The sequence below is a fragment of the Chiloscyllium punctatum genome, chromosome 11 (genome assembly GCF_047496795.1).
Source record: "Chiloscyllium punctatum isolate Juve2018m chromosome 11, sChiPun1.3, whole genome shotgun sequence".
NCBI lineage: Eukaryota > Metazoa > Chordata > Chondrichthyes > Orectolobiformes > Hemiscylliidae > Chiloscyllium > Chiloscyllium punctatum.
Window position 1 is genome coordinate 51,175,840 of NC_092749.1, and position 24,611 is coordinate 51,200,450.

Sequence of the window (24,611 nt, forward strand, 5' to 3'; positions counted from 1 at the left end):
AATCCTGGAGAAATAACAAATGAATCATCCTTTAATCTTGGCGTGTCTACTCATGCCCAATGACACACCATGTGCTTATTCTAACGTTATGCTGGCCTATAAGGTGTATATGCAGTTGGTGGCATCAAATGTCAGACCCATTAATAAAGGCTTCCTATCTGTTCTGGTGCTTTCTGTGTCTTCCTGCTTCAGCTGTTGTCAGTTGTCAGTTGACAGTTCTTGGGTGGCTGAAAGCAAGAAATCAAAAGAGGACAGTAGGTGTGAGATAAAGGGGATGGGTAGGAAGCAAGGGTTCTGCAGTCAGACTATCAGTAGCTTTATGAACTCACTAAGCAACTGATTTGATGTCTGCCGAGGAGTATTCAAAAGGGGCAGAAGTCAGGAACATACTATGATCCTCAATGTTGTCAGAGATGCTGGGTGCCACAGACTCTGTTGCAGTTGGAACACACTGCTGAGGGCTACCTCGTTGATGAGATTGTAGAGATACAGGCATCCCTGTCCCCTCAGGCTCTGCTCTGCTCACTTCAGTGCTACCTTCTTCTGAATGAGAGAAGATAAAATGTTAGTGATTACATTGTGTTATGTTTGAGCAATGTGGCCTGGTCAGATTGCTGGAGAAGTATGACTGCAGTGAGAGGTGGATGTGTGACTTGCAGGAGGACATTGGAGAGTTGAAGTGGCGAATCTGAATATTAGACATGTGAGTGCTAGAGTATGTCGATGAGTCACTGATCACAGTGTGATGCATTGAACTGAAGGTGGTGGGTAGGGAATGTCATATAAAGATGCATTCACTGACCTCGCCAATCCATTTGGATGGTCCTTCAACTTCTTGTGTGACTGCTTTCAAGTTCAGACACTGGGAAATAGTCCCCTTAGCCACCTGCTCTCGCTCCCTTCTGAAGGTGTTGATGGAAATTAATTGGTTTCCTAAGTTACCATGTGACCGCCTCCTCCTGCCCGTTTTCATCACTAATGTCACAGCATTGGACCGATCAGCTTGAAAGTCTATTATTCAGTAATGCTTATCTTTAAAGGGGGCAGACCATGTATAATCAATACAATACTATCACAGAGGAACCAAGACCACCAAGAGGAAACTAGCAGTACAAAGTCTGCTCAGTGGATACTACAATCAAATGTTCATGCTTAAACAACACATTGAAATAGATTTTAGGCTCTCCTCCATTGTAAATAACATCATAACCAAACATTGAAAATTATTAATACCACAAGACAATTCACTACTCCTTTTAGGCATTCATAGAATTTAGACATTTTCCCTCAACTATTACAGAATCCAAATCCATAGTCATCAGAAGACCACCACAAAATATACCCTTAAGATCATTTGAAAACACTGGATCCAGGCCTCATTATTCAACTGACAAGCATTCGTTGCCAGAAATGCATCAATGCTGAGCAGGACATAAAAGAAAGAAATTAGTTTTATTTCTATCACATTTTTCAGAATTCAAAATCCTGTGAAAAATATTTGAAATGCATCATTGTTGTAATGAAGGGAAACACAAAGGCTAATTTGCAGTTAGCTAGATTATACAAAAACAATGATGTAAATGACAAGGTTAGAATTTCTTTTAAACATGGTCTTTTTTGAAACAATATTGACAAGAACATATGAGACCTTGCCCTGCTCATCTTCAAACAGCACCACAGGATTTCGTTAATGTTCAATGTTTTAACATGAAACAACACTGCTTCCTGAATGCTACATTGAAGTATTAAGCAACATTAGGGCCTAGATTTTTGCAGAGTCATGGAGGCCTTAAATAAGATGGTGCCATGACATTGCATCTGAAGCTCCTTTTCCATCTTCAACAGATCCCAGTTTCACAGAGAGAAAAATGAGAGGGAACCTACTGACACATGGATGAAACTCAAGCCCATCAGGGCTGAAATAATTCTACAGAGGCTGGTAACCCACCACCCTTTATTTAAAAATGCATAGTAGTTGACACTGGCCTGGCTTGTAGATTAGATTACTTACAGTGTGGAAACAGGCCCTTCGGCCCAACAAGTCCACACCGCCCCGCCGAAGCGCAACCCACCCATACCCCTACATCTACCCCTTACCTAACACTACGGGCAATTTAGCATGACCAATTCACCTGATCTGCACATCTTTGGACTGTGGGAGGAAACTGGAGCACCCGGAGGAAACCCACGCAGACACGGGGAGAATGTGCAAACTCCACACAGAGAGTCGCCTGAGGCGGGAATTGAACCCGGGTCTCTGGCGCTGTGAGGCAGCAGTGCTAACCACTGTGCCACCGTGCCGCCCACTACAGCCAGCTCTCAGAGTGAACAGAACCTCTGACACTCCTGTTTTTTTTAAAATTTTATTAAACAATTACAAAACAGTTTACAAAAAACAGTTAACACCTACACCTGTATACAACAGCAATTTTAAAAGGGAGAGGAGCAACAAAGCCAGGCACCAAACCCTACCATTCAACCAGTTTACAGAGAGATGAGGACAAACCTCAAATCCCCACATTCCTGTTTTTTTTTTCTCTTTTACCCCCACACTACCACCTAACTGCGGTAGTGCTTATTTTTCCCCCAGCACCCATGTTGTGTGTATGCAGGTGTGAGGCACAGTGAAAGACATAAGGTGCACGAATCTTTATTCAGTTACACTCCTGTTTATATGTGACAGCCAGGGCTCCCTGATTGGACTAGATTAACAGCCAATCAGGGGACTCATATATTCTATGAGGTCCACCTGGCTGACCTTGTTACAATCACTACAGGCCATTTGAAACACAGTGCTGAGTTCAAGGAGATCTTGAGTTTGCTGCAACCAAGGGTTTATCTCACAATATGTGACTTACTTTTTTTAAGAGTAAATATAAATACTCATAAAAGGATACAGTCTGTGGAAGTCAAGTCGTCAAGCTATTTAAATGGCAAGCATGTACATTCGTAAAGTCTATCTATTAGTTGAAAAAAATCTGTGTTGGCAGCTTCAAGAGATCACAAACTTAAGCATTGTCACTTTAGCATTATTAATGCTTTGACAACTTGTGATTATCACAGTGGAGGGAATGTAAGTTCATAGTTTAAATGACAACTCTAAAACAATATTAAATAATTAACTTTCTTTGACTTGGGGTTAATATAGATGTCTTTTTAAATGGATTAAGTACTTACGAGATGAGTCCTTTTTATTGATAAGCATTGTCTTTATAGCGTGAAATCTGTAGTAGACCATTTAAACTTTATTTTGTTTCATCTTAGCATGATTTCTGAGACTTGCCTTTGGATTGAGTTGGTAAAGCTTGTAAAACCAAAGGGTGTGGGTGGATATGTTAGCATAAGTTGTCACAAATTTGACCAAATGGTTATAAAAGGATATGATTTTAGAATAGATTCCCTACAATGTGGAAACAGGCCCTTCAGCCCAACAAGTTCACACCGACCCTCCAAACAGCAATCCACCCAGACCCATTCCCCTGCATTTACCCCTTCACCTAACACTACGGGCAATTTAGCATGGCCAATTCACCTAACCTGCACATTTTGTTTTGGACTGTGGGAGGAAACCGGAACGCCCGGAGGAAACGGAGAGAATATGCAAACTCCACACAGACAGTTGCCTGAGGCAGGAATTGAACCCGGGTCTCTGGCGCTGTGAGGCAGCAGTGTTAACCATTGTGCCATTGTACTGCCCACTGTGCCACCGTGCTGCCCACATGTGGATGGGAGAAGGCTTGAAGATGCCATGAGCTGGAATGGATGGAGCCTGAGAATAGTCACCATTGATCCATGCCCATATCCTGACACCAGAATGCACTCCAGTACCTCCACTCCCACAAACACACGGCTGTCCCTGAATGAAGAATCATTTATTCATTGCACTTTTTTTGTTAAGTTGGATGTGGAATGTCAGAACATTTCCCAATTTTCTGACATTCCACAAATGTCTCAGAAGCTAACATCCAGAGCAAGATGTTCAAGTCTCCGAGGTGAAGTTACATCATAACCCTCTGACTAATTGAGTACTACAACTGTGCTAATGTTGGCATACAGTCGGGAGTGTGTTTTCCTAATTATTTCTTGAGATGAGGGGGTCATTGGCAGGGCCAGGTTTTAGTACTCCTCTCTAATTGAAGTGAATCTCTTGCTAGACAATTGTGGATGGAAATGAAATGTCAACCATGGCTGTGCATTTGGTGTCACACGTAGGCCAGACCAGGATTGCAGATTTTATTAATAGAGTTTAAGTTCAAACTAGAATATGGTGGGATAGAAACATATGTCCCAAAAACATCAACTTTGGGTTTGAGGATTTTTAACACCGATACATTACCATCACTTGTCCTGCTTTCATAAAACCATTAGACTCCATTAAAGGATTAATAGTTTATGAAAAACAGAGAGAAGAAGGCTATGTATGATTGTCTTAAGGAAGTTTACATTTAATGGTATGTCTGCGTAACAAGGAAATAAAAATAGCAGCATCAAACCTCGGGTGACTGTCTGTGTGGAGTTTGCACATTTTCCCCGTGTCTGTGTGGGATTCCTCTGGGTGCTCTGGTTTCCTCTCACAATGCAAAGATGTGCAGGTTAGGTGAATTAGTCATGCTAAATTGCTCGTAGTGTTCAGGGATGTGTAGGTTATGTGCATTAGTCAGGGATAAATATAGAGTAGCAGGGTAGGGGAATGGATCTGGGTGGGTTACTCTTCGGAGAGTCGGGTGTGGATTTGTTGGGCAAAGGGCCTATTTCCACACTGTAGGGATTCTAAGGATTCTAGGGATTCAAACAAGAGAGGAAATCATTATTGAGGCAATAATGAGAATCTTTTGAATAAGAAGGAGTGACCCTTTCAGGCTAGGAGGAGAAAAACCAGCAAGCCATACTGAAAAACTTTTTTGGAACAATTTTGTTTTGGAAACTTCAGCCATATATATATAAAATTGTAAATATTGAACATATTATACTATGTCTAATCAGCTACTTTTTAACCATGGATTATGCAATCAGAAATATCCCACAGAAAATGCCAAGAGCTGCTCAGATACACTTAAAAATAAGTCTCCAGTTTTATGCAAATATAGACCTAATTCAATTCACACTGATGGCCATTGCCAACAAGAATGGGAAAATTCGTATTCTCCTAATATACTAATTTGGTTCAATATTTCCATTGTGGTGGCTGGCTGGACTAGAACTCTTTGCTGTGCTTCAAGTAATATTAATCATCCATTTGTTTCAATGCTTGAAAATCAGTGCAAAAAACTGAAAACGTGTGTTTTTTTTTATGCACTAACATAAGCAAATAAATGTCTGTAAGTGTGACAAGATGTCTTACAGCAAGATGCCAAGGCTCACTTGGCAACATCTTTCAATTCCACAAACTCAATTATCTGGAGGAACAAGGGTAGTATGCAGACAAAAAAAAATCACCATCTAACAATTCCTTCCAAGTCATGCAGCATTCTAATATATATTGTCATTCCTTTACTGTTACAGGGTCAAAATTCTGGAACTGGGTTCCAAAATGTTACTGCATTTCAGATTTCATTTAAAGAAAACCTAAAATTTAGGTTTTAAAGAAAAATCATAACTTAATAAACTAGGTGGAAGAATCAAAGTTAAAACAGTTTGGTTATTGGCTTTGGAAACAATCAGTGGAAGTGAATTACTTTTCTCCACTTTATAAACCTCTTATAATTTTGTTTTGAATCTCAGGGGAATCAGATAATTGTACTGAGTCAATGATTTGAAAAGCATATGACTTCTATGGTTTAAATTAAAAATACATGTTTATTCAATGTAGAGAAAAGGAAAGTTAAAGAGCAAGGATAAGAACAGAATTAAATATTAAGCTATAGATGATTTATGCCCCTATAAATAGAAAACTATGGCACCATTTAGGATCATATAGAGGAAATTTAAACATGTTATTTCGATTAAGCTGTTTTCAAAATATAAGTTTCTTTCATGTTCTGATTTTATAAAGATTCCCTAATAGTACAAACTCCTCTAAATGATTATTCTGATTACCATAGTTTCAACATTTAAAAATAATCAAAACGTGTTGATCTTTCTGGATTTAAATTATAAAAGAAATAAAACACAATCATTGTGTTTTGCACATTAATAAGAACATATGAGTACCTTCAAACCTTCAACTTTGAATTTTGAACGTTGTTTGGAAACAGTCCTGGGATTCTGTTTCCTCTCATATTTTCTTGTATGAAGACTGTGGTGGAAATGAGTAGTTTGATGAGATACACTTGAAGTGGATGAAGAAAGCTTAAAGAAGGGATCAGGACAGGAAAAAAAGTAAAGGAAGAATAAGCTATATTAAAAATTTTATACTTGTGTACATTCCTTTTCTGTAGCTTTTGCCTTCTTGTTGCTATGTGTTTGCTACATTTTGTCTGAAAGTTTTGTTATAAAATCCTATTCCTATATCAATAACAGAAAATACCTATGTAAACCGTTTATCTTACTACAACATGGCTCAGAGGTTCCATAACATGACCTTTTTTTAAATTAAAATTGTTTTACAACCAGTACTTTTGTCTCAGTAATTCATATTTGTAATGTCTAAAACAATTGTTGAAACAGTATATTCATATGTATACCTAGAGAAGGATGCTGTGAGAAAGATTACGATTGTGCAGTCTGAATATATGTCGTGTACCCAATGGTTCACATTATACCATGTTGTTCAGTATGCAATACTGAAAAGCAATTTTTCTTTTGCTCTGACAATTTCTGCTGAGAGGTTCTTAAAGTTATTTGAAAGAAAGCTGGGAATGAAAAGCCAAAACTTTCCTGCGGTAAAATTTACAATGCTTTGTTTCACACTGCTCATTCAGGAAGAAACAACAGTGTTTTGATTAAACACCTGTTCCATTACTTGTTTTAAGTTCGATAATATTTAAAAGTGAGAGACTAAGAATATGGAGAGAGTAAAGGGAACTTTAACAACAGAATCTCGAGTAAGTTAGAGAGTTTGGCGAGGAAGTGAAATGGATTACGTTTCCTAATAATTTTCTTTGAAAAATCACCACTTTAGTTTTGAAATTAACTGATTACATTTATTTTATTTTGCTATAAATGATCACTACTGGATGCTTCCACCAGATAGAGGAGAGAATCTTAACTCAGTCATCTAATTTTGAGAGAAAACAATGAATATTGTGGTGGACTTCCTGCCCTCAAACTAGAGCAGAGTTCCATCATAAACATCCAGGATGCCAGTCTGCAACAGAAAAAAAGAAACAGGAGTGCTCCTGTGCACCTTAATGCATTTGTGCTCCAAAAAAGATTTGTGATCTGGATGGATTCTTCAGATCAGACCTCAGCATTGGAGGTGGCAGATTTTCCACTTCCCTTAATGAAAAGACTGCAGCAAACGTTTGTTTGGTGTCCAGTATCAGGTAGCATTTATTCAACTCAAAGCTAATTTTGGTTCAGGTCCATAGATATTTCTGGTATAACATGATGGGTGAATTCCTGTGGAGCCTAGCGTTCTGCAAAATCGTGCTATAGAAAATCACTATACTTGTGCAGTAGAAAGTTTGCACTATCCAAACAGCATCCACTATTCGTCAGTCGCGTTACAGTCAATTCGCATTGACAAAGCACATATTACACCAGAAATACCTGTACTTGGAATGCCAGCAATGGACATCCGTCCATTTATTAGATGCTTACTTTGGCTCTTTTGCATTTCATTAAATTCTATTTCCTATTAGACAATGGGTGTGGGGGAAAGAAACAATAAAGAGAAATAAATTATCATGTCACTTTCTAATTTTATTTTATTTTTAAGTTGACTTTTCAAAAATGAGCAAATCCTCTGTGAGAAATGGAGGGTACGTGAGAAGACAAGTTAATTGAGGATTCGGACATATCTAACCATGTTCTATCTGCTATGTTTCAAACAAGTGGGATTGTGGACGTGAATGAAGAAAAAAGGGTCTGGTGAATAATAGCAGTGCAAGGGGAAAGGGAGATTAAAAGGATTTGAGTGATTGATTGAAGGTTTGGTAGAAAGAGGAATGGATAGTGGGATATAATTTGGGGGACCAAGTGAGATTGAGAAGATGGATGCAGGTGAAAGAAATTAGTGAAGTTATGGTAGGGGGAATCACAAAGGGCCATATTTTCTATGCAACCCAATGCCAAATGCAGCCTACAGCTTTAGTGGTTGCTTTCACTTCCATTTCATCTCATCTAATGTAGTGTTCCCTTAAGTGACCATGACTGTAATCTGTATACATCACCTGTATACAACTCGGCCTGGGCAATCACAAAGGCAAACCTCCCGTCTGTAGAATCCATCTACCAGGCCCGTTGACAAGGCAAGGCCGCCAGCATTCTCAAAGGTCCATCCCACCCTGGCAATGCTTTTCTACAATCTCTACCATCGGGGAGGAGGTACAGAAGCCTGAACACACACACCAGCTGGTTTCGTAACAGTTTTTACCCTACTGTTGTTAGAATACTGAATGGACCCACAAACTCTTAACATTCACCTGTACCTATGTTTTTGGTTTTGCAGCTGTTTTACTTATCTATGCTATTTAGCTCTGTGATCTGCCTCGATTGCTTGCAAGACAAAGCTTTTCACTGTTCCGCAGTACATATGACAATAAATTCAATTCAATTCAATTCAATTCAAGAGGCAGGATAAAATGTCACACATCACATGATATGGAGTTTTTGCATTGTGTTTGCTAATCAAGCAAGCTGTCTTTGTAGTAAGAGTTCTCCAGAAATGTACAAATACACCTGCAACCTTCAAATGAAATAACTCACATCATGTTCCTTTATTTTCACAACAAAAACCAAAAGAATTGTGGATGTTGGAAATCAGAAACAGAAACAGAAATTGCTGAAAAGCTCAGCAAGCGTGTCAGCATCTGTGGAGAGAAATCAGAGTTAACGTTTCGGACTAAGTGACCTTTCCTCAGAAATTTGAAGACAGGTCACTCAACCTGAAACTCTGTTTTCTCTCCACAGATATTGTCAGGCCAGCTGAGCTTCTCTAGCAATTTCTGGGTATTTTTCAGTCCTACCTAAATGATTGACACCTTTACATTGAAGGATTGAAGGATATACACATTCTCACCTGACAGGGAAGAAGGGCAAAATATAGGAAAGCAGAAAAGGTAGAAGGAAGAGGGTGTAAGAAAAGAGACAGAGAAAAATATCTAAAGAAGGAAATGTAGAAAGAAAGAAAAATAGGAACAGAACGATAGCAGAGACATATTAGAGAGAGATAAAGAGACCCCAACCTGGAATGAACTGACCCCACATATATTAACAGGTGCAAGACAGGTATCTCAACAGACAATACAAAAGAAAGCTTGTGCATGCGCATTTCATACGATGGGACAATACATCATAGGAGCAGAAGTAGGCTATTCAGCCCATTGGTCTATTCTGTAATGAGATCATAGCTGATCAGATGATGCTCAACTCCACTTTCCTGCCTTTTTTGCATAATTTTTATCTCCCTACTATTTAAAAATCTGCCTATCTCAGCCTTGAATAAACATAACTGCAACCTCGATAACCCTCTATGGTAAAGAATTCCCACAGATTCAATAGCCTCTGAGAAAAGTAAGCCTCCAAATTTCGGTGTTAAATGAGTAATCCTTTACTCTGACATTACGCTCCCTTCCCAAAAAGGGAAACAACCTCTTTGCATCTACTTTGACAACCACAAAAAATCCTGTATGTTTCAATAAGGTCTCCTCCAATTCTTTTAAACTCTAATGATAAAAGCCCCACCTACTCATAACCTCCTCATGAAGCAATTCTTCCATGCCTGGGATTAACCTAGTGAAACCTCTCTGGACTGCCTTCAATTCCAGTTCTCTCTCCTTAGATACAGGACAAAAACTGCTCACAGTATTCCTGTTGTCGTCTGACTAGTGCCTTATATAGATTTAGCAAGACCCCCTATTTTTAGACTTCATTTCTTTTCAAATAAAGGCCAACAATCCATTTGCCGAATTATTCCATAAGACCATAAGACATAGCAGTGGGAGTAAGGCCACTCGGCCCATCGAGTCCACTCCGCCATTCAATCATGGCTGATGAGCATTTCAACTCCACTTACCCTCATTCTCCCCGTAGCCCTTAATTCCTTGTGACATCAAGAATTTATCAATCTCTGCCTTGAAGACATTTAGTGTCCTGGCCTCCACTGCACTCCGCGGCAATGAATTCCACAGGCCCACCACTCTCTGGTTGAAGAAATGTCTCTGCATTTCTGTTCTGAATTTACCTCCTCTAATTCTAAGGCTGCGTCCACGGGTCCTAGTCTCCTCGCCTAATGGAAACAATTTCCTAGCGTCCACCCTTTCCAAGCCATGTATTATCTTGTAAGTTTCTATTAGATCTCCCCTCAATCTTCTAAACTCCAATGAATACAATCCCAGGATCCTCAGCCGTTCCTCGTATGTTAACAATCCCAGGATTTTGGGATTGAATCCAGGATCCCATGCTGATCTTGGATTCTAACCATTTGTGAATCATGCATGAGGACCCCCCAAACCCATCTGTGCTACAGCTTTCTGCAGTCTTTCTCCACTTAAATATTTACTCATCTATTCTTCCTGCCAGACTGCATAATCTGCAATGTTCCCATACAATGCAGAATAACCTCAGCTATCTGAACATCATTTATCTGAATTTTAGATTATCTGAACAAGATCTCAAGGTTCTGTAAAAATGTTATCTGTTATCTGACTATTCAGTTCCCCAAACAATCAGTTATCCAAACAAAATACTTCCTCCTCCCCAATCTTGTTCAGATAGTCGAGGTTGTTCTATATTCCATTTGTCATGTTTTTACCCACTCACTTATGTATCAATATCCCATTGTAGACTCTCTGCATCATCCTCACCACTTATCTTCCCACTTACTTTTCTGTAATTCCAAAAGATGGCAACACTTCCCTGAGCCAAATCATTAATATATATTGTAAATAATTATGGCCCCAGCATTGATCCCTGTGGCACTACACTAGTTACATGTTCGCTCTGTCCCAAACCCCATCTTCTATTTTTTGCCAATTCACTATCCATGCAAACTACCTCAAACTTTTATCTTGTAAAGTAGTCTAGCATACCTTACCTTACAAAGACCATTTGAAAATCCAAATATATTAAATCTACTGGTTCCACTTTTGCCGTTTTCCTTGTTTCCTCCTCAATGCGCTCTAATAACTTTGTCAGGCACAATTTCATCTTTACAAAGATATGCTGACTCTGTTTGATTATATTATGTGCTTCTAAATGCTCAACTACTTAAGTCCTTTATATTAAATTCTAACATACGACAAACACAGATGTCAAGACAACTAGCCTTTAATTAGAGACAACAAAACTGCAGATGCTGGAATCCAAGGTAGACAAGCAGAATGCCGGAAGAACACGGCAAGCCAGGCAGCATCAGGGGGTGGAGAAGTCAATGTTTCACATATAACCCTTCTTCAGGACTGGGGGTGGGTGTAGGGGGAACTGCAGATAAAGGGTGGAGTGGGGAGGTGGTGTGGTGAGGTAGGGATAGGTGAACATAAGTAGGGTGTACGACCTGGTTGGTTGATGGGAGAACTGGGTTTTAGTTACTTGTATCTTGTCTCCCTGTTTTCATGAATAAGGGTGTTACATTGGCAGATAGATAAGGCAGCTTGAGGGAAGCAGTGGGCATATTACTTGCACCAGCAAATGATCACCAGTCAGAGGTTATCTTACAAGAGAAGCAGGAACTGCTATTGGGAGAATCATCTCATGATCCTCCCTAATTGGTAAGAGCAAACATTCATTTTACTGTCATTTAGTTTTTAGAAGAGTTAGGACTTGGGCAATTATTGATTGTTTTGAAACTTCTAATACATGGTATAAAAGTGTAAGCGTCTTCTGTCTATAAATATAGGACTATCAGGCAAGTGTACATGCAGCCTTACAATAGTAACAGCTTCAGGGCCTTCTGCACCTCAACGCTTCGCAACAGAGACTCTCATGACAACAGCAATGGCTGTTATTAAAGCCTTATCCTTACCCTGTTAATGGGAAATGTTTTCGGTGGTAGCTATGAGTGGAATATCTGCCACCAATCCTCTTTCCTTTAATTGATTATAAGAGTCTAACTGGCTTACAATGGTACAGGATCAAGCACTACAGGGTTTTAACAAGAAGAGACCCGTGTCATAACAAGATGTAGTTTATTGCATGACAGCAATTAGGTATGAATTACATTAATTCATTAGGCATGATTACTAAGATAATGAGGGCATCTGTGGATATACATCAGCACTTCATAAGATTGTAAAATGTTCTGCCTTATCCCAACCCAAGCAAGTCAGACATTATCCAATTAGGTAGTCTCCACTTTAATCACTTCAGAACCATTACCTGATACAACATCTCCCCTGAAGCATTTTTTTCCCATGGTTAACATTTGTACATGCATAGTTACATTGACCACCACTTTTTCTCCCCTCAAATTCAGACTATCTAGATGTTTCACAATTCTCCAGAACAGATTGCCTTTTTTAATTTGGGAGATTACTGGTCTTTAGATTGAGGAGTTTCTACTTCAATTCTGATCTTGACCTTATGTTATCTGTGACCTGTCTTACTGCACTGGAGGACCTTTTATCCCTTGGATGTCCTTTGCTGAGAATGTTGGTTCTGACAACACAGGTAATTGGTCCATTGCCTTCTTGAAGGACCCTAAATCAAGAGACCATACTTCTAACTGATTCTTATAGATCTGACATACAGAAGAAGGTGCTGAATGCCGAGAATACACTTTTTGTCAGCAATGCCTATCACCTATTGGGAGAGGGTCCCTCGGAGGAGTCCAAACAGCTCTGTAAGGTATAGGCGAAGGAGCTGGATTTTGTGATCTCTCCCGAAGTATGAGAGGATATCGGAGAAAATGCAAGAAGGATCTCGATTTCCAACAGGACCCATGTGTTGCAATTGACAATTCACCACAGGGTCCACTTGGTTCCAGACCACCTTTCAAAATTTAAAGTGGGAGCATCTCCAATATGTCCCAAATGTGGTGAGTATGGGCACGCTCAGCCATTATCTCTGGTCCTTCCACAGGCTGTGGTAGATGAAATAGAGACGCTCTTGGGACAGAGGTGGACATGGACCTGGTATCTCCCCTTCTTGGCCTTGTTAATCCCACTTCCATTAGATGCGCACAAGAAAAGGCTTTTCAGTATCCTCACTTTTTGTGAAAGAAAGAACATTCTGTTCGGATGGGTGTCTGAAAATCCCCCAGGGCTGTCGGGCTGGCATAAGCTAGTCATGGAACACATCCCTTTGGACTTTCTTACAAATATGACACACATTAAAACTGAGAATTTTTATAAGATATGGCCGTCCTTTTTGGACTACTTAGGTGCAGATTTTTATGCCGTACTAATAAGGGCCTTTATGTAGCCATGACAATTCTGTTTAATGAGTCTGCTATCCAGACAGGAGGGACTACAATCACATGAATATATATAAATTTGTGCTCTCAATGGTCAAGGGCTATTACTTTGCTTTGTTGAGCTGTATTATTATTATGGTCATTTTTTTTTAGTTAGTTATTAATTATTATTTATTTATGTAATCAGTGGGTTTTTTTATATTGGTTTGAATTGTTTGTTTTGTATTTGTTGTAATGTCCAAAAAATATTCTCCCCTTTTCAATAAAGACATATTTTAAAGAAAAGGATCCTAAATCTCCTGCATGTCTTGTACAGAGGAATTCTTCTCTGCTGAATCTGGATGTCTTTAATTTTAATTTCCATCATGGAACAGCTGCTCGACACAAACAAGTTTTTTCATCTTTGTGGTATCCTAGATTTTGAACCAGGTAATTTCTTCTTTTTGACTGTGTCCTGAATCTGCAGACATTTGTCTGGTTTCCAATGAATCAAATGCAACTCAGCTTCATTTTGTGCTATTAAATCTTTATTCTCAATTTGCTCATAAAGCTGTATTGAAGGATATAAATTCTTAAATTCAACTGATGACTAGATTGGATATCTTCATTCACCCTACATAGTTATTGTACTGGGACATCCCCCCCCCCGCCCCCCCCCACCGCCCCCCCCACCCGACCCCACTTCCAACCCCCAACTCAAGGTACTAGAGGACTGCTGCTGACCAGCACCTCCTCACCATAACATTATTTCTGTCACTGGCACTGATAGTTCTGCTTTGGAAGACAAATAATTTAAATATTCCTCATGAACTTGTATCATCTTACCACATGGCATCAAATATGAAGCTGCTATACACTTGTTCAGAAGACCACGTTGGTGCCTTATTGTTTCAAACTAAAGATTGATCAATCAGTTCAATGGCTTGTCCTTCTTAGCCTTTTCTTCCTCATCTGCATCTTCTGGCAAACTTCGTTGATTTCTGTCATCTGAATTTTCTTCACTGATGATAAAGGTGTTTTCCATTCTTTCTAATCCTGTATAATCACCGATTTTACAATGAGTCTATGACATCATTAACCTCTTCCTGAAGTCCCTAGCCACCATACTGCCAATTGAGGAATGACTGCACATCTGGTTAACCCTAAGTCTGATGGGTGTATCCTTACCCGGTTGGGAATAAAGGCTTTAATGTGGGCAGCTGTTTCTCCCTTTTTGGTTATTCCATGTGTTCCCATTGAGTCTTTCTTTGTTCAAGCACTTGCAGCTGATGTCAGTGGGTATGGATAGTTCTTTGAGAGGTAAAAGACTTAAAGGTTTGTACACTCACTTGGTCCTTTGCAAATTTATCCTTCTGGGTCCAATGGATTATTTCACCAATGCAGTTTGTGATAATAAGCAATGATGCTCGCTGCTGATCACCAAGTGGAATTTGTGGATATGAGAATGCTACCATCAATCAGGTTTCCTTTGACTTGGCATATAGGAGTAGAGTCTACCTCTACTGCATCTGAACAAGAGGTTTCTCTTACCTTAAACAAAAAGTTGTTATTGTATAACAGCAATTAGGAACAAGTTACATTAGTTTATCAGGTATTGTTACTAAGATCATGAGGAGACCTATGGGAGTCTGCACTCCTCAGGCATAATCCCACCAATGACAGATGAGTGAATTTGAAATTGCAAAACGTAGTCTGGAATTAAGAGTCTAACAATGACCAATAATCCATTGTTGATTGTTGTACAAACCAAACATGTTCACTAATGCGCTTTAGAAAAGGAAACCTGCCATCCTTACCTGGGTCTGGTCTGCATATGACTCCAGACACATTGTGATGTGGTTGACTCATAAATACCCTCTCTCAAAACCTAGGAAGCCACTCAGTTGTATCTAACCACTAACGTGTCTCGAGAAAGGAACGAAACCAAACTGATCACCTGGCACAACCGAGACACCAGAACAACAGCAAATGACGCAGTATAATGAGCCCTGTCATCCCTGTAAGTCCTCCTTACTAACATTTGGGGGCTCATCCCAAAATTGGGACAGCTGCCTTACAGATTGTTCAAGCAGCAGCCTGACACAGTAAGAACGATGCCATGCTGCTAATAACATCATCACTAACCCTGGGCTGTCCTGTCCCACCAGAAGGTCAGGCCCAACAGAGATGCTGGGCGGTGCTATACAGTCAGGTGGGAGTCACAGGGGGAGTACTCCACATTGACTCTGGAACCCATCAAGTCTCATGACATAAAATCTTAGGTCAAATATGGGCAAGAAGATCTCCTGCTATTTACCATGTATTGAGTCTGTCTTGGCTAATAATTCAGTATTAATCCATGCTCAGCATCACTTGAGGAAGCACTGAGGGTGAGAAGAGTGTAGCATGGGTGGGGTCTTCAACATCCAGAACCAAGTGTGGCTTGGCACCACCACTAATTCAGTCAAATCCAAAAGGACATATCCGTGAAGGGACCAACAGAAGAGAAAATCTTATTTGACCTTATCCTTAACAATCTGCCTGTCACAGATGTATCTATCTGCAACAGTATCAGTATAACTGGCCACTGTGCGGTGCTTGTGGAAAGGAGACACAGCTTTAAATTAAGGGTTGGTAGGTATAGGACAGAGGTTAGGGGTAGATTTTTTACTCAGCGGGTTGTGAGTTCATGGAATGCCCTGCCAGTAGCAGTGGTGGACTCTCCCTCTTTATGGTCATTTAAGCGGGCATTGGATAAGCATATGGAGGTTATTGGGCTAGTGTAGGTTAGGTAGGCTTCGGTCGGCGCAACATCGAGGGCCGAAGGGCCTGTACTGCGCTGTATTTTTCTATGTTCTATGTTCTATGAGTTCTGCTTTAAAATTGGGAGTACTTTCTGTCATGCTGTGTGCCACTATCACTATGCTAAATGGGGTAGATTTGAAATAATCAAACAACTTAGCATCCATAAGATGCTGTGGGCCATCAGGAGCAGCACAATTGTACTTAGACACAATCTGTAATGTGTAACTTCATGGCCCAGCATAGCCTTCACTCCACCATTACTATCAAGCTAGGGGACCAACCCTGGTTCAATGAACAGTACGAGAAGATATGTCAGGTGAAGCACCACACATCTCTAAAAATGATGTGTCAACCTGACATAGTTATAACACAGGACTACATGTGTGATAGACAGAGCTGAATGATTCCACAACTAATGGATCAAATCTAAGTTTGGCAGTCATGCAACATCTGCTTGTGACTGGTGGTGGACAATCAAACAATTCCTGGAGGAGGAGGTTCCACAATTATCTCCATTCTTAATGATGGAGGTGTCCAGCACATCAGTGCAAAAGATAAGGCTGAACTATTTGTAACAATCTTTATCCAGAAGTGTCAAATGGATGATCCATCTTGGTCTCCTCCAGACATACTCAGCAACACAGATACCAGTGTTCAGTCAATTCGACCCCATAAGACATCAAGAAATGGCTGAAAGCACTGATACAACAAAGGCTGTGGATCCTGACAACCTTCCAGCAATAGTACTGACAATTTGATCCATAAAACCTGTCATACCCATAGCCAAGCAATTCCACAGCTACAACACTGGCACCTACCAATAATGTAGAAAATTGCCCAGATATGATTTGTACAAGGAAATGAAGCTAAATCCAACCTAGCAAATCAGAAATCTGTTCTCAATCTTCACTAAAGCAATGGAAGATGTTTTCAATTGTGCTATCAAGTAGCGCTTGATTAGCAATAACTTGCCCACTGACATTTCAGGTTCTACTTTTCCACTCCTAACCTAATTGCAACCTTGGTTCAAACATGGACAAAAGTACGGCATTCCTGAATTGAGGGGAGAGTGACTCCTTGTGGCATCAAAGCTGCATTTGATTGAGTATGACATTGAGAAACCCTAGCAAATGTAGAGACAATGGAAATCAAGAAGAAAGCTCTCCACACTGGCTAGGACCATACCATTTGTGATTTCTCAGATTCTGAAGCGGTCCATGTCCAAATGCACCAAGATCTGAATGATATCCAAGTTTGGGCTAATAAGTGGCAAGTAACAGCTTTACCATTGCTGAATCCCCCACCATCAACATCCTAGGCATTACTATTGACCAGTAATTGCACTGTAAAAATACTGCGGGTACAAGAGCATGCTTGGTTCCTTGGAGTGAATCACTCATCTATTGACTTTCCAAAATCTGTCCACCACCTACAAGGCACAAGGGAAATGTGTAAGGGTTTTTTTGACTGGCATCATATTCTCAAACATACGCTTGCCTCCCTACTGATGCGCAGTAGCAATGGCATGTACCAACTGGGACATACACTGCAGAAACTCACTAAGGCTCATAGAACATAGAACATAGAAAAATACAGCGCAGTACAGGCCCTTCGGCCCTCGATGTTGTGCCCACCGAAGCCTACCTAACCTACACTAGCCCACTATCCTCCATATGCTTATCCAATGCCCGCTTGAATGACCATAAAGAGGGAGAGTCCACCACTGATACTGGCAGGGCATTCCATAAACTCACAACCCGCTGAGTAAAGAATCTACCCTTAACATCTGTCTTATACCAACTTCCCCTTCATTTAAAGCTGTGTCCCCTAGTAACAGCTGACTCCATACGCGGAAAAAGGTTCTCACTATCAACCCTATCTAAACCCCTAATCATCTTGTACACCTCTATCAAATCTCCCCTAAACCTTCTTTTCTCCAATGAGAACAGCCCCAAGTACCTCAGCCTTTCCTCATATGATCTTCCTACCATACCAGGCAACATCCTGGTAAACCTCCTCTGCACCCGTTCCAGTGCCTCCACATCCTTCCTATAGTATGGTGACCAAAACTGTACACAATACTCCAGATAGGGCCGCACCAGAGTCTTATACAACTGCAACATGACCTCAGGACTCCGGAACTCAATTCCTCTACCAATAAAGCCCAGTAGACCATATGCCTTCTTCACAGCACTATTTACCTGGGTGGCAACTTTCAGAGATCTGTGTACATGGACACCAAGATCCCTCTGCTCATCCACACTACCAAGTAGCCTACCATTAGCCCAGTAATCCATCTTCTTGTTACTCCTACCAAAGTGAATGACTTCACACTTAGCTACATTGAACTCCATTTGCCACCTTTCTGTCCAGCTCTGCAACTTATCTATATCCCGCTGTAACCTGCCACATCCTTCTTCGCTGTCCACCACTCCACCGACTTTCGTATCATCTGCAAACTTGCTCACCCAGCCTTCAAGCCCCTCCTCCAGGTCATTTATAAAAATGACAAACAGCAATGGTCCCAAAACAGATCCTTGTGGAACACCGCTAGTAACTGCACTCCAAAATGAACCTTTACCATCAACTACTACCCTCTGTCTCCTTCTAATGCACCCTCAATGCCATACCTCCGTAATTTTTGCAGTAGCCTACCATGGGGTACCTTATCAAACGTCTTGCTAAAATCCATATACACCACATCTACTGCTTTACCCTCGTCCACTTCCTTGGTCACCTTCTCAAAGAACTCAATAAGGTTTGTGAGGAACGACCTGCCCTTCATAAAACCATGCTGACTATCCTTGATCACATTATTCCTATCCAGATGTTCATAAATTCTATCCCTTACAATTCTCTCTAAGACTTTGCCCACAACAGAAGTGAGACTCACTGGCCTATAGTTACTAGGGCTGTCCCTACTCCCCTTCTTGAACAAGGGGACCAAATTCGCTATCCTTCAGTCTCCTGGCACTATTCCTGTAGACAATGACGACATAAAAATCAAGGCCAATGGCTCCGCTATCTCCTCCCTAGCTTCCCAGAGGATCCTAGGATAAATGCCATCAGGCCCAGGGGACTTATCTATTTTCACCCTTTCCAGTATTCCCCTGACCTCTTCCCTTCATACCTCAAAAGCCATCCATTCTAATCACTTGTGACTCAATATTCACATCAGCAACAATGTCCTGTTCCTGACTGAATACTGATGAAAAGTATTGATTTAGTGTCTCTCCAATCTCTTCTGCCTCCACGCACAACTTCCCACTACTATCCTTGACTGGACCGATACCTACCCTAGTCATCCTTTTATTCCTGACATACCTATAGAAAGCCTTAGGGTTTTCCCTAATCCTACCAACCAAGGACTTTTCATGTCCCCTTCTTGCTGCTCTTAGCTCTCTTTTCAGATCCTTCCTGGCTACCTTATAACTCTCAATCGCCCCAACTGAACCTTCACGCCTCATCTTTACATAGGCCGCCCTCTTCCCTTTTACAAGGGATTCCAATTCCTTATTAAACCACGGCTCCCTCACAAGACCCTTTCCTCCCTGCCTGACTGGTACATACTTATCAAGGACACCCAATAGCTGCTCCTTGAACAAGCTCCACATATCATTTGTGTCCTTCCCTTGAAGCCTATTTTTCCAATCCACACATCCTAAGTCATGCCTCACCGCATCATAATTTCCCTGCCCCCAGCTATAACTCCTGTCCTGCAGTGCACACTTATCCCTCTCCATCACTAGAGTAAAAGTCACCGAGTTGTGGTCACTGTCCCCGAAATGCTCACCTACCTCCAAGTCTAACACCTGGTCTGGTTCATTACCTAGAACCAAATCCAGTATGGCCTCACCTCTTGTTGGCCTGTCTACATATTGTGTCAGGAAACCCTCCTGCACACATTGGACAAACACCGACCCATCTAATGAACTCGAGCTATAGCTTTCCCAGTCAATATCTGGGAAAATGGCTCCTTGGAATACACCTTTCAAGGACAACACCTTTCAATTCTATGAACACTACTATCTAGAAGCATGTGGGCAGCAGAAATGTGGGAACACCACCACATGCAATCCCCTCTCCAAGCCACTGATTATCCTGATATTGAATACATCAGAGTTTCTGGAATTCCCTCCTGAGTGGCATTGTAAGTCTGCCTACATCAAATAGACTTCAGCTGTTCAAAATGGCACCTCACCAGCACCTTCTCAAGGGCAGCTATGAATGAGCAATATATGCTGTCCCAGCCAGAAATGCCCACATGAATGAGAAAAGTGCACTTCATGCATTTTGAAAGCGGCTAGAGGCACTGGCAGATGGGTAGCAGCCCCAAGCAGGGTCACTTAGATTCCACATTGTTAAAGTCAAAAGATACCTCGATATCAGGAGCCTTTCAGTAATTCTGAACCGGATGTGAACTTATTGGTTCCTTTTGCTAATACTACACTGGGAGGATGCACTACTTTAGTTAGGAAACCCATAAGGTACGCCATTAGTAACCAACTATGCCTCACAAAACTCATCTCTCTGACTACTCTGAGAAAAGTGCCATCTATCTTGGGAATCTAATTTTTGATTCCCTCTATCCTATTTAACATTCCCATCTCATTTGTGTTGAAGCCATTAATTATATTAAGGTTGCCTTTATTCAGGGAGGGGAAGTTGCTCTTCTCTTCCATTTCATATGCTTAGGAGGGATTAATCATTTGAAACATTAGCCATCCTCTGTTACAGAGGCATGTTTTATGGTTCTCACCTCATTTTCACAGTCCTCTTCTTGGTAAGTTACAGAAAACATTTCAACAGTTTATTTATCTGCAGAGAAATGCCTTATTGCCAGGTTTCTCTTCGACATTCTGAACACCATCATAACAGCCTTTGGCATTTTTCTGTTAGTGATCCCATCAAGAAACATTTTATCTTTTCCCCTGTAGAATTGCTGCAGAACTTGTTTTCTTTTTTTTTATTTCACTTCTCATTAACTTGTTAATAAATGTAAAGTCATATATAAAATCCCACTCCTGTGTACAGTACAGAGGCAAAACGTGCAACTGCAAATCCTGTGTAAAATTCTGAAGATTTTTAACTGTTAATAGTTTTCTATTAAAATGTCCCTGTTTATGTACATCACTTGGTCAAAAAGCTATTAAAAACTAATTTTCAAAAATTGATAATCCTCATTATTGAAATAAAATATTATTCTATGACCTTCTAGATAATATTAAGTATGCATAGACTTTAAATGTCACCTAGGGAGTTTGACACTCAAAGAAGGTGATAAAAATCTAACATGTTATTTCATAGTTTTGCATTCATTTATTATGAAGTACACTTGTGTAACTTACGAGGAATACATCTTCCACTTTAGCGATTCCTTTTCCAAATATGGTCCCAAGCTGGTCACCAACACCAGCAAGTAAAAACCCAAACAGCGGAATCCCTAACAAGGCATAAATGATGCAGAATATTTTTCCACCTACAGTAGTTGGAGAGATCTTTCCAAAACCTGGGAGGAAATAAGATCAAACTGAATTAGACATAAGTTATCACAAGGTTTTGCAGTTGCAATAAGTCTTAGATTCTTTAAAGGAATGCAGTGTGACAATTTGTGTCTCTGAAGATAAACAGAAAAAGGTGCAGAATGTTTGCATGTGAAAAACACATTTTATATTTGAACAAATGAATCTTGTTTCCTTGTAATGTCACTGTTACCATGTTAGTTTAAATATTTGCAGGTTGAAATCAATAGGATGATCATACATCATTTATTAATCAAGGTTGTTTCAACTCTCCATGAAGAATTTTGCTGATATCATTTCTTTCATCTGTTGGGTTTTTTGTTGTTATTTTTCGCTCCTCCTTCCTTTCAGTTGGCTTGAAATTATACATGTGCCAGAAAACCTCCAACTGTTCTCCCATCTGACAATTCTTCACTTGCGTCTCAACACATCTCAGTCAATATTGTGTTCAGAAAGTTCCATATAAATGGGGATTCAGATGACCAGAATAAGTCTCCCTAAATTATTTTACTCTTCTGGCATGAGTTAATTATTTTGTCTGATTACTGCCATGGTTGAGATCAGTTCATTTAAGGTAGATGAGGAGCTAAATTTTGAATTCAATCAGAAAGTATGGTCTGGGAAAAGGAAAGTGAAAGGCATGGAGGATGGAGGAGTGAATAGGCAAAGTTCTCAGGGAAAATCAGAGAAGAAGAGAGAAGGGATGATCAATTGAAGGCTTCCTTCCAAATAAACACTTGTAAAAAGGATTGTGAATCCGCAGGGTGAACATAACAATTCCAAGGAAGTTGAGCTGCAGCTGTCACGCAGGGAATTAGGTGAAGAGTTGACCCGGAACCTGAAAATCGAGCAGAATTGTTTTGGAGTTTTTGCAGGTGAGTAGTAAGAGAAAATCTAAACAAAATATTTAGCCGACTCTTGAGTAATTAGGTGGTAAGCATTCAGAAAGGCTATCTGGCTGGTTAGTAACAGAGCCATGAGGTGAGGTGCACAGAGGTTGATGCAGAGGTATAGCATTGGCAGGACTGTTGGGAAAACTCTGGAGCTTCCATTATGGAGAGGCTAAGCAGGACTGTCAGTTTCAAGTGTTACAGATGTCACATCAGAACAATACCAAAGACATTAGGTGGATGGTCATGAGGTCACGAGACAAAAGTTTGAGACAATCACCAGGAAAATATGGTCAGGTTTTAAGAGGCATCAAGGTCAGGACAGTGGAGAGCATAAGGGCAGATGGTCAGCAGGACTGTAGTGATACGGGACTATGTCAATCAGCAAAATTAGATAAATGTGATGGTCCTATGTTATGTTAGTAGGTTGGATAGAAACAAAAGCAGGGGCAAAGTTATGGTTACTCATCAAGATACCCATTATGCTATATCAAGTGGCATGGTGCAGTCCCATCCTGTAACAAAAATCAGGAAGGTCAATGAAAAACCAAAAAAATGGAAGTTCTAAAAATGAACTGCTTCTCCTGTTTTGTACTCAAGCACTTTATCGGTCTGTTCTATTTCATTCAAGTATTTTAATTTGTCCCTCCCCTCTCCTCATTCTGTTCCTTTTTAAATGCTATATATCTGTAATATCTTTCAATTCTGATCAAGTATCGATTCCTGAAATGTAAGCTTGCCTGTCCACACAGCAGATGTTAAGTGATTTAAGCATTTCCATGACTTCAGGGAAAATTAAGATCTGAAATAATGGATTATTTGCAGTTGATCTAAGCTTACCAATTTAGTACTATTGCCCAAAGTTAAAGGTATATTTTTAATATGTAATAGGTTGGATGAACTGTGTCTATAACCACAAGAACAGTATTATGAAATATTAGTTAAACAATATAAATTGTCGATTACCTGAAGGAATTAGAGAATAGTAAGCAATGCACTGTAGAGTATATGAAATGTAGCTCAATGTACAAGAAGCAGCAAGTTTGCAGATTTTGCTAAAGTTTCAATGTACCAATTATTTGAATTTCAAGATGCATTTCTTTCAAATGAATATGTTGGACATAATTAAATCATGAACAGTTGATGCCAGATTTATTATAAATGTCTTACCTATGGTGGTTATAATGGTGCCTGCAAAGAAGAAGGAACTGCCCAAGTCCCAGTGGCTGGTTTGATTGGTAGAATTCCCTGCAGGGTTAACACCTGCATTTACAGCTTCCATCAAATGCTGTCAGTTTGAAAAGAATACATCAGTAATCATGCAACATTATTAATCATCCAAAGCAAGACATTCATAATAATTCTTTAGTGTATTGACATAATTGGACCTGAGTAACACCATAATGTTTTATTCGAAAAAAACTTCTACTGATTTTATTTTACATGATTTGTTTTCATTGTTCTTATCTCTTTCTTTCCCAAAGTTTTCAGAATCTTTTCCATTTGGGGGGTTGATTGGTACCTGAGATTTAGTCTGACGTTATTGGCATTAAACTCTTTTCCCTCTTGGGTGGCTATTACATGTTCAAAGTAAAAATGTTTTAGCAAGCACATTTGCAACTTTTGCTTCATGTAGAGTCAGGCCATAAAAGTACCCATATGCCAACACCATTCATTAACTTACCAACTTTATTTGGAGTGAACAAGATAGATGTGAGATATGACAAAAATAACACTGCTGTGATCAGAGGAACTCTTAGATTTTAAAAATAGCAGCTTTAAAAACATTAAGTACAAAGGGATCTGGGAGTGTTAGTCGAGGATTCTCTAAAGGTAAACATGCAGGTTGAATCCGTGATTAAGAAAGCGAATGCAATGTTGTCATTTATCTCAAGAGAGTTGGAATATAAAAGCAGCGATGTGCTACTAAGACTTTATAAAGCGCTGGTTAGGCCCCATTTG

General features: G+C 40.0%; 1 protein-coding gene across 1 annotated transcript in view; it reads right to left on the reverse strand.

Annotated features, from left to right (window-relative positions):
- LOC140482975 (potassium channel subfamily K member 2-like) overlaps positions 1–24,611 on the reverse strand; it is a 191,965-nt gene that overhangs the window by 44,159 nt on the left and 123,195 nt on the right. The window contains exons 3-5 of the mRNA XM_072580782.1: positions 23,820–23,937; positions 21,586–21,746; positions 6,151–6,288 (exon numbers count right to left, since the gene is read on the reverse strand). Of these exons, the coding sequence (XP_072436883.1) occupies positions 6,151–6,288; positions 21,586–21,746; positions 23,820–23,937 (417 nt within the window). The remainder of the gene's footprint in view (positions 1–6,150; positions 6,289–21,585; positions 21,747–23,819; positions 23,938–24,611) is intronic.